The sequence below is a fragment of the Rhea americana genome, unplaced genomic scaffold (assembly GCF_003343005.1).
Source record: "Rhea americana isolate MKP2758 unplaced genomic scaffold, rheAme1 scaffold_10, whole genome shotgun sequence".
In the NCBI taxonomy this organism is placed as follows: Eukaryota; Metazoa; Chordata; class Aves; order Rheiformes; family Rheidae; genus Rhea; species Rhea americana.
Window position 1 is genome coordinate 4941291 of NW_028185039.1, and position 11161 is coordinate 4952451.

General features: G+C 38.4%; 1 protein-coding gene across 2 annotated transcripts; it reads left to right on the forward strand.

The window, feature by feature from the left end:
* Positions 1-601: 601 nt before the first annotated feature.
* Positions 602-11161, forward strand: KNOP1 (lysine rich nucleolar protein 1). Of its 2 annotated transcripts, XM_085302372.1 has the most exons (4): positions 603-2364; positions 7173-7241; positions 7756-7833; positions 10167-11161. In XM_085302372.1, the coding sequence occupies exons 1-4, from the start codon at positions 949-951 to the stop codon at positions 10476-10478; spliced, it is 1875 nt and encodes a 624-aa protein (XP_085158498.1). In that variant the 5' UTR covers positions 603-948; the 3' UTR covers positions 10479-11161. The 2 variants fall into 2 exon arrangements, with proteins under 2 accessions (XP_085158508.1, XP_085158498.1); XM_085302382.1 differs by lacking the exon at positions 7173-7241 and having other exon boundaries at positions 602-2364.

Consider the following 11161-nt stretch of genomic DNA (forward strand, 5'->3'; position numbering starts at 1 on the left):
TCCCGGAGCGGGGCCCGGGCCCGGGCGCTGCCCCAGCGCCGCAGCGGGCTCCCGGCGGCGGCTCTGGCTCCTTTGGCGGGCGCAGGAATCCGCCTCGGCCGCAGGGAAGGCGCTGGGAAGCGGCCTGCGTGCCGTGCCGTGCCGTGCCGTGCCAGGGGCACCGTTAGCTCACGGCTGCTTCACGCACACCGGCTGATTCTGTATCGAAGCGCGGGCAAGGCACAGGGGCGTGCTGCAGCACGCGTGGGCCGGTTTCACCGGGGTGCCTTAAAAGAGGCAGCTGAAAGACCCCCCCGTGGGTTAACTGTGGTTAGAAGATAGGACACGGTAGGAATAAGTTCAGGGAGGGGGAGCGTTAGCAGAGGATTTCCAGAGGGTTGTGTGTGTTGTAACCGGCCCATAGCATAAATGTTCTGAAAAAGGAAATGGATAGCAAGGACATGAAATAGCAAAGAGAAACAAAGTAAAGGCAATAACAAAGCTTCTTGTAATGCCAAGTGTCCGGGTGATAAAATGATGGAAGTACACCGTAAGTAAATACGGAGTGATTCGTACATGGAAAAAGACCACCTTAACTGTAGATATCAATTAGATATCAATTGATGTATTTATACATGTATGTCATTGTCATTTAGGAAAGATATTAGTTCTGTGAAAATGTCATGCTTTCCTCCTGTCAAAAATACAAATAGTTAGGAATTACTGAGGCAGCAATAAAGAGCAAGACAAAAAATCATCACTTACATCCCACTGCAGTCAGTTGTATTTTCAGTGCTACATACAGTTGTGATTACCTCCATCAGAGAAAGCATGTTGTGAAATTGGAAAAAAACTGCTAGGGACAATCAGAGGTATGGAAAGGTTTCAGAATGAAGGAACATCAAATAGACTAGGATTTCTTTCCTCTTTTCAAAGCTGTGCACTAATATCTTTATTGCCTTTCTCAGAATGATAATAAAGAAAAAGAAAAAAGAAGTTCATGAGGAAACTGCACAGAAAAAGAAAAAGGTGAAAAGTAGTGGCAGCCAGACTATCATTAAAATTGAGAGAGATGATCAAAGTGTCATTAAAATTAAGGATGATGACTGGTCTGAGACAAAGGCAAAAACAAAAGGAAAGAAAAAGAAAAATTTAAAAGAGGATGAATGCTTAGACCAATTAACATCAAAGAAGAAGAAAACCAAAAAAAAGAAAGTTTGCACTGAATTACAGGAAGAAGCATATTCCGAAAGCTTAGTGAATGTAGAAAGCCATCTGGATTTAGAAACACAAGAAGAACTAGGGGAACAAATTAAAACCACCAAAAAGAAGAAAAAAAGGGACCAACATCATTCCTTCTTATCGTTGGAGAATAATCAGAGTTGTGACGTAGGCTTTTCAAATCATCATTCAGATGGTACTCAAGAAACTGAATTTGCTTTCAAGAAAAGCAGAAAGAACATTGCTTTGGATTTGGAATGGGATGGTGAGGTAACTAACAAAAAAAGAAAGAAAGGCATTTTTTCTTTAGCATTAGAGGACTACCAGGACTGTGAACAAAAACAATCAAAAAAAGATCTTAAAAAAAAACACAAAGACATGTCACAAGAAGATGTTAATGGCAAAAAACATGGAACAGATACTGTCCAGAATGATGGGGAGAGTTATGTGAGGAAAAAGAAGAAGAAAAAGAATAAAAAAGATAAGCCTGCTTCCTTTTTACCACTGACATGTAATCAGGACAATATCCATGGAGTTCACGATAGCCACATTGCAATAAATGACTTCAGAAAAGAAAGGAATTCCCAGGAATTTACATTCATGAGTAAAGAGGAAGAGGATAACATTGAGAACTCTGAGAGTTTTAGAGAAACAATGAAGAAAAAGAAAAAGAAGAGAAGCAAAGATGTTTCCTCTTCAATTTGTGAAGATAATCAGGACTACTGTCATAGAGTTCCTGATGAGTGTGTTCCTACACAACAAGAAGCTGAGTCTGAAGAGGAGGAGCTTTCTGGAAAAAAATGCAGGAAGAATATCAAGGACAATAATGATGTAACCAAGAAGAAAAAGAAAAAGAAGATTCAAAAAGAAGAGGAAAAAACATCTGATTCAATATTTGCTATGAGCGATGACAGCACATCTAAAAGCAAAAAAATTATGCTACCAGAAAACAATGAAAAGAACGAGGAAAGTGGAACCAAGCTAGCTGAATGTGTCACAGGGGATGTTGTAGAAAGGGTGTTATCTAATTATAGCCATCTATTCTCTGACAAAAAAACTAAAAAAAGAAAAAAATTACAACAGGATTCTGCTGAAGAACCAGGCTCACAAGCAAATATAAAAAAGAAAAAGATCAAAAGAGAAAACATGGAAAATGAGGTATTGGTAAGTAAAAACTAAGAGGCTATTTTTTTACCCTTTGCTAAAGAATTGAAAGATTTTTATGTGGACAGTTTCCTATTTTGTGAACTGTTCTGCCTGCTCAGACCCTTAGGTTGTGTTTAGGTCAGCAGAGTGGTAGGCCGCCTCTGGAGTGTGAGAAACAGCACGCAGGATCAGTCCACTGATTTCCACTTACAGCAATGATGAAAGACAGAACAGGGTTTTTTAATGCGTACTGCTGCAGTCATCTAGTGTTTGAATTGCAAAAACATAAAATGCATAAATCATGTATTACAGGTACTAGCAGGAATGGGCACAAAATTAAAACTGGTATCTACAGTCATATACATTCTCTCCTGTCTCCCCTACAGTTGCTTTTATCAAAGTGAGTGGTAGGCTAGGATTTTAATACCATGTCATCTACTCTGAGCACCTAAGAGAATATTGATATCATGAGTACATCTAACTGCGTATGTCAGACTCTTCCCCTGAAGGTTTTGCTGATGCTGGAACTGTATAGTGTTAGAAACAGGAGGGAAGTTTAGCCAAAACATCCTGTCTTAACTTTAGAGAAAATTCTAAGTATTGACTAGACCTAAAACATTGGTGTATAAATTCTGATTAAAAAAATATTAGAGAACATCCTAAATGAAAACTCAAGCACAATTTTTAATGAAAAAAAATGCATGCAAGACAAATAACTACATTTGAGAACTGTGTAACTAAAACAAAGTAACTGGAACATCCAGACTGATTGACCGTTAAAGGAAATGCCATCCAAGAGTCTTATGTGGTGAAACATACACAGAGAGGAATTGGTGTGATAACAAGGAAGACAGAAAAGCTTGTTTGAAGTATTTAAAAAAATGAAAAATTTGAAATACAGGGATTTCTTCTTTCCATTTTTTTTGAAAAATAGACTATTAAGATGTGTGTTTTTTTAAAAACTTTCTCTTTCTTCTTCTCTGATAGTGTCACATTTTAAAGCTAAGTGTCTGAAGTTAGCACCTACATGCCTCACCTATGTTGATGTCATTGAGAATTAAGCTGTGAGACACAGAAACTCAGTGGGCATCTATTCCTGACTTTAGGTGCTCAAACACCTTTCTTAAAAAAGTTGTTGCAAGTCATTAGGAGCCTGTCTTTATTTGCATAGGTAATGAGAAGCTGAGCCCCAGTTCATGTTGATAGAGAACTATGAATGCTTGCTATGTTGAAATGGCACTAGATGATAAACCATCACTGGAGATTTTTGTAAGCTAGAGACAGAGCGGGCAGCAGTAGTTGCTGCCTCACTACTCAATTTTGCACCCGCTTGCTCAGAGCTCCACAGTGTAAAAAGGTAAAACCTCCATCCTTCCTGGAGAAGATGCTGGTGTGCAGGTTACCAGCCAGTCTACCAGATATGTGGAGAGCTTAACGAATCCTATCCTTCTCCTCCTTGCCCTCCTAAATCAGTGTATTAGATTCCAGCTGAAAGCCAGGTTCACTGGACATGGTTCAGCGTTTAACTTATTTCTGAGGCTTAGAAATGTTTGCTAAGTCTGTTAGCACTTCATAGTGTGTGTTCTGCTTTGTTGTCCACTCACTTATGTGGTTTCTTCATGTTCTTCACAAATGTATAAACTTTTTAGAGTCTAGTATTAATGATTAAATATAGATTTGAGTATATAAACAGGTTTTTCATCTTGCATGGAGACATAGAAATGGGCTTTTTTTTCCAAGAAGGTTTGTGTTGGCAGCATGTATGCTTATCATTGGGTAAGCAGATGCTTGGGCTTCTTTACTTAGGTTTTTCCTTCTGACCTTTCAAAGGATAAGGTGGTTTTATTGCTCGGGTATAATTTATAATTAAATTGACATTGCCTTGTTGAGACTGTTTGACATTATTTGGATTCATGCAGCTGCTCTCGTGTGGAGGCAAGATAAGCCTTAGAATGACAAGGAAAATTGCATGATGCTGGTGACCTATTATGATGGAAAACACAGCAAGTGCTGTGCAAACAACTGAGAAGGGGAAGGGTGCTGCATGTTTTTTTTTATGTTATTTATGTATAGAGCATATTCAGCTGAATATGCTCTATACATAAATAACAAAAATTCAGAGAAATTCTCAAGATTTGAAGTCTAGGTAATCAGTTCTGAAGAAAGCTAGTTCTTGCTAGGCCAGATGACATTACTAGAATAAATTGCTGATAATGTCAGTCTTGCTTTTAATTGTGTCACAATCCTGACATATTTTCCAGTCTACATGTGTCATAAATATTGCTGCATTCCTTGAAAAATCCTCTCTGGGGTTTCTGCAGCAAGCAAAGTAGCGGGTTTCTATAGACAAGTGGAGTGATATTCACTTGATATCAAAGATTCACATTTGTCCTGTTGAATGTCATTACTCAGCAGATTAAGGAGGAGGTTGAAATAATCTGGAGAATGCAAAAAAATAGCTAATACAAAACATGCAGTGTAATACCTCTGAGATTGTTGTATGGTAATGTGTAGAAATTTGTGGGAAAAGTACCTGAGAACTGATTGCACTGACAATGAATTTGTTATGTAAGAAAAGTAATCTAACTGCAGTCACTACGCAGTAAACCCTGGTTTGTATGGGGGATTCTAGTTGGTTCATTAAGATGTGAAAATACAGCYGACAGTTTCAAAAAATGTCTTCCTAATCATTAGTTGAGCCATTGCTAGTATTCTCTCATTTTGATGGTCTTACTACATCACCTTTAGCACAGTACCAGTAGCCTGCATAAGTATTCATCTGGCCAGCAGTGTAGAGCACACGTGGGAGGGAATATTTGCCAGCTGTGGGCGTGCAAGCCTCAGTCCTGTTTCACTCCAGTGAATACTGCCACTGATGCCTGTGGGAACAGACTAGGGTCTTGAACTTCTCACATTTTTCTGTACGATTTAAAAGGAAATAGCTATGAGAATGAAGAAATCTTCTTAATGGCAAGCATTGTGTTTAGGTGGCGACTCTTGCAAGGACAGAAAGCCCACAAATGCAGTGTTCTTTCCCCTTGTAAGAATGCATGCTTTGTTTCATAGCAAAGATGCTATCACAAAGTCTGGAGAGCCTCATATTTAAGAGAATTTCTTACTGGCATAGAGTCCAGTGAGACTCAACTGACAAATACAGCAAACATATCTCCTGTGCTACGGAACTTAGTTTACTTCTTTGAAATTGTTTGCAGATAGCATAATCCTACAATGTGTTAATGTTCTCTGAAGCTCAGGGGGAAGATGAGGTTGGCTCATCCCCAGAAAGGTTTGATCCTGCTAATTCTTGGTGTTTAATAATCTTCAGTAAGCCAGTAACATGCTGTGAATTAGCAAGGATGGGGGGGCACACATCTTCTTTGCTTGCCTACTACCTACCCTTCAAGCTTTAAAAAAAAAAAAAAAAACCAAACAAAANAAACAAAAAAAAAACACCCCTATTGCAGCTGTTTGCAGAATCCTGTCAACATAGTTTTTCCACTTGTTTTAAGAGATCTGAAAAGACAGTACCAGGTCATCTAGAASTAAATCTTTCTTCTTCTTCTTYTTTTTTTTTCCTCCCAGTTAAGAGAATGAGCTTTCCTTATTGTAGATGGATATTTTTTTCCTAATTTTTGATAGTGGATGTACTTGTGTGTATGTAAAATCAATGAACAGAAGGTAGCTTTGGAAAATGAGTTATATTGCTAATGGCTTTGCTTAAAGAAAACTGTAAATCTTTGAAAAAATAAAAGCAGCTTTTGCTGACAGAAGTATATAACAAATCTTTTCGTTGTCTTAATGTTCCTTGGCTATCTTACGCTTGGGTTACTGTGCTAGCTGCATCAATACATCTTCCTTTTGACCACCTTTTCCAGGCTAGTTGAAAGCTTATGGCTTTAATTTACCACTATGGTGGACTTATTACTTATGTTGTTATACTGGGTGCCCAAAAATGTTACCCTTATTACAGATTTGGAAAAGAAGGTTTGAGAGCAATGAGTTAGAAACTCCAGCCAGTGGGAGTGAAAGCCGCCGAAGTGCAGCATTTTATGGACGTTACCAGTAATGGGCTCCTCTGAGACTCTGCTAGTGATTTACCTCCTGCCACCCTGCCCCTTCTATTCCTGCCTTACCTGCTCTAACATCATCTTCCTGTGCCTCCCTCTCAAYTGTGCTGCTTGCACACTGTTTGCTGCCGTTGCAGGGGACACTGGTTGTGTCACAACGCTCCCTTTCCTCTTTATCTTTCCACACTGGAAGCTCCTTGGGGACCATCTTCTACTCTGCATTTGTGCAGTCCTGAGCACAATGCAGTTGCCTTTGATTGCTGTGCTTGTAGTAGAAGCGGAAGCACCCATATACTTCATCAAGCTGGTTCTGTGTATTCAGAGGGGGCGTTATCTTATTACAGATTTTATTTTGTACTTTTGCTGCTGATTTTGCGTGTAAATTTAACTTACAGAACTGTTTAATTTGAAGTGACCTTGCCTGCAGTTGACTGTGTGTTCTGATGATATTGGCAGGTCCTTTAAACATACAGATTTTAAAAGTCCCTTAGGCTTTTTATTAAAAAAATATGACACTTCCCCAGATTTCTACCAGATTTCTGCAAACCTTCAGTGGATATTTAGCCCTCTTGGAGAAAAATCTCTGCCTAGAAATGCATAGGTTTAGCTGGCATTTCCAGCTTAGATTTGACTGTTTCTTCTTGCCCAAAAGTATTACTACCATATTGCTCAGTGTTCTTATGCTTGCGGACATAGCTATGCAAACTCTAACAGACAGAATGGATAATAATATTTATACAGGTTTTTCCTGTTTTACAGGAACATGTGGATGATGTAACTATTGTACAGGAAAAAAAAGGAAACTGTGATGAAATTAATATAGACAAGGTATGCTTTGTCTTAATTCTGTAAATTTTAAAACAATTCAGCATCTAAGGTATGCATAGAATTTGTAACCAAAAAAAAAAGTTGTGCTTTACTGTTAGTCTGTGCCAAAATTGCTTTTTTTTGGGTAGAGCTCTGTTTAAAAGGTACTGTACCTTCCAATTGGCTAAGTCCAAAATGTATAGTCCAGTGAATGTCAGAAGGCTTGAACTGGATGATTTGGTTAAATACACCTTTGTTTGCCTCTCATCACTGTTGGCAGTTTCAGGGTAGCTACTACGTGCAGTTAGAGGATTAAACATACTTGGTATAACAAAACGTTCACTTAAAATACCACTACAAAAAGTGTAGTTCTGGAATTGAGCATGTAAAAGGATAAAACACAACTTTCTAATTACCTTTCTAAAATACAGAAGCTATCCAATCATCATATTCTTCCCTCACGTTTTCACTGTGAATTAAATTGTCAATTAATGCATAGAAGACAAACACTTTTGCTGTTTTTTCTGCATGCTAGGTGAGACGGCAAGCTCTGCAAGAAGAAATCGATAGAGAATCTGGCAAAACTAAGGTTTTCAGCACCAAAGTGGAACCGGTATGTATGTATGGAGACGTTGATCTGACAAAAATACTGTGTCCAGAGCTACTTCCTGAAAATGCACTGTACTCTTCTGTATGTGGATCATGTACATGGCTTGGCTCATCAGTCTTCTTTCTGATTGTAAATTTAAGGTCATGCTATAGAACAAATCAGTGCAATCTGAAGAGAGTCTGGGAGCAGACCAGTGAACTACAACAGCAGTTGAAATTGTGCAGAGCTCTAAATCTCATCATCGGTCCTGAAAAGCGACATTTTTTCTGGCTGCTGTTGAGCTTCTGGCTAGCCAAGATGAATTGCTGCAAAAGCATTTTTCTGCTTATTGTGAAATACAAATAATGCTAGACCATGGATATAGCTGTCACTGAATTTTATCTGTATTATCATCTGAAAGAATTTGCAGACATTCAGCAGTGGGGATGCAACTGGAAAGGATGACAACTTACAGTGCATGCATGTGATACCTACAGTCAGTCTTAAGTTTCTACATCTCCTCTCCCTTCTTTGAAAGATGCTGCTTTGTTTTTTGTATTTGCATCATACTCAGCCCATATCCTGACACGTTTACAGTAACGTATCAGTAACTGCTGCAGTAGCCTTTGCAGAGTAAGGAGATTCAAGAGGAGAGAAAGCTTTACAAATAATTCAGGACTCCTAGTTGTCTTTAAAACTGTTCACTGACTGTATGCTTAGAAAGTAGAAATACACCTCAGACAAATGCCAGAAACAACTCATGTAAATTTGTGTAGTGGGAGGCAGACTATGCAAGAGCTCTGGAACTGCAACTGTCTAACCAGCTCTGAAGTCATTGAGAAAAATGATATCTTTGGCAGGGAATCCCAGTTCTTTGATGCAGAACTGTTACTGGTTATTGATGCCCTGAAGAATAGAAGCTATGAAAACTAATTCATGAGCTTCACAAAGAGCAAGCTGAAAATGCTGCAGCAAAGGCTCTGCGCAGTGATTGCCAGCAATTCACTTATAAAACAACATAGCGTTTGAAAAGCTGCAGTTATTTCTGCACTTGTGCTGGTGTGTCTCCCATTCCAAGCAGAGAACAAATGGGTGTGTACACGCATGTCTGCATAAGAGACCTAGGCTTTTAAAGCAGCTTGTCTTTAAAGGTAGAAATATTAAATTATTATGGAAGACTCTTTCAATAGTAAGTATTCTAGACTGTGATATTGAAGGATAGTCTAGCCTTGCATTTTTGTAACTTAGAAAACCTGCTACAGCTTGCCTCCAATATTGTGTAGCATACTGTGTGTCATGTTGGCTGTCTAGGGGGGAATGACTGTTTCATGCAAGCTACAACTGTTCAGTTGGAATGCTTTCAGGCTCACATGAACACAACATAAAATTCACTTTTTTCCTTTGATGTAGCCAGCTCAGTCTGTTTAATTAACGATCAGACGTTCTTCCATTATTGTTATCTCCAATTTTAAAGAAAAAATAGAGGCATAGCAGGCCTGCCAAAAACAGTTAGAAATGACTACCTATCTCCTAGCCTAGGAATCAAATAAGATCCTCAGCTAATGAAGCATGTTCTTAGGTAAGTCAAAAGTTTATAAACTTCTTAAATCATATGATATACTCTGGATTATCCACAAACAGAAATGGTTGAATTATGATTTTACTTGAGCTATTACTTGTATTCTCAGAGAGGAGCCAATATGTGCAGACAAAAGAAAAATCCTGAAGGAGAGGACTGGTCCAGAGAAACCAGTGAAGAGCAGAGAGAACAAATGGCAAACTGAGAGGGACCAAAAGGGTTAAAAGTATTATGTTTAATCCTTTTGGTTAAGGATGTGTCCTCAGTTTTACACCCTTGTAATACAATTGGTAATTAGTGGAATGAGTAATTGCTACTTAAAGCATATGAACCAGATAGAATGCATTGCTGAAGACAACATGTAACTAGACAGCAGGAAAATGAAAAGGTAGTGCTAAGAAGTGACAGAGTGAAAGAGACAGATGATTAAATCTGAAAATTGTCTTAGAGTAAGAGCTTGATTGGGCAAGATTTTGCTCTTTGAGCTAAATACTATCCAGAGAGCAGAAAAGTCACATTTCTGCAGAGGGAAAGGAGATTCTGAATGTGCGTTAAATCCTGTCTCCAGGCTAAATGAACTAAATGCTAATGTAGATGCATTCGTGCAGGATTATGTCATCCTTTTATCACATACCTTAGTAAGTACTGCAAGTGGACTGACTCTTTCCGAGCCCTGTCAGTCCTGCATCAGTTTTGGTAGCTGGTTCTGTTCTCAGGCTACACAGCCACACACGTGCTCCTTAGCCTTGGTGTCATTTAATTTTGTTTTATTTCACAGGATGCAAAGTTCGGCCAGTGGAGTACAGCTGCTTTTCAAAGTCCTGACCAAGGAATGAAGTTTCTCAGACTAATGGGAGGTTTTAAAAAGGGCTCAGTGTCTATCCAAGATCTCTCAGCGACTACAAACAAACCGAACATGGCTCTGAACAGGGAAGGGGAGGAAAAGTTACAGCAGGCCCTGAAAATGGAATTTGATAAAGCAATGGACTTGAAGCAACACAGAAGAATTGGTCTTGGATTCCAACCTGCTGCCAACAAAAAAGTGTACATAGACAAATACACATCTAGATCTATAAAATTTGAAGATTAAACTCTTAAGTAATAAAAAGAATTAAAATTCATCAAGAAAAAATATTTTTGCTTTTCCTTTTTACTTGAAATAAAATACAAAATGTGTTTTAAAAATCTGATCTATGAGGTAATTGCAGTACAAGTTTTCAACTGGATACTACAGCRTCTGTGCAGCTGGGTCTTCACTTCAGCTGAACAGTAAGTTTTTGAAACTTTTACAAGGCAAGAGACAGCCTTCAACAAAGACTGAAGACACAGGCAAAGCCTGCAACAAGTTGCATCTTGGTAATTTTTTTTAATGTTGATTTCATAATTAACTACATTAGTGGTTCTAAGGGAATTTATTATTCAGTAAAACCTTCACATTTTTGCACTTGGTGAGTGGTGCGAAGGGATGGCTTTTTACTTTGAAGAACTGCTATTGGTATGCCTACAGATTGGACAAGGGGAGAATTTTTAATCTGAGAGTGGATTCTTAATTAGCATATTGTTACAATAATGAATATTGTTGAATATTCTGTGTATTTTACTATGCTGTGGCAGTTTCATTTTCAAGAAGTTGCACTTAATCTGGGTAAATGAGGATAAATGCTTTCTGGATAGCAGCACCAAATACACGGATTTAGATTTGCTGAATTATAGATGGCAAGACAGTTTTAATAGGGTGCTTATGGGTTTCATTATAAATCAGTTTGAATGAAA

Coding starts and splice junctions, on each gene's coding strand:
- KNOP1 (XM_085302372.1), top strand. CDS start 949: ATGATAATAAAGAAAAAGAAAAAAGAAGTTCATGAGGAAACTGCACAG. Junction 2,365..7,172: donor ACATGGAAAATGAGGTATTG/GTAAGTAAAAAC, acceptor CCTGTTTTACAG/GAACATGTGGATGATGTAAC. Junction 7,242..7,755: donor ATGAAATTAATATAGACAAG/GTATGCTTTGTC, acceptor TCTGCATGCTAG/GTGAGACGGCAAGCTCTGCA.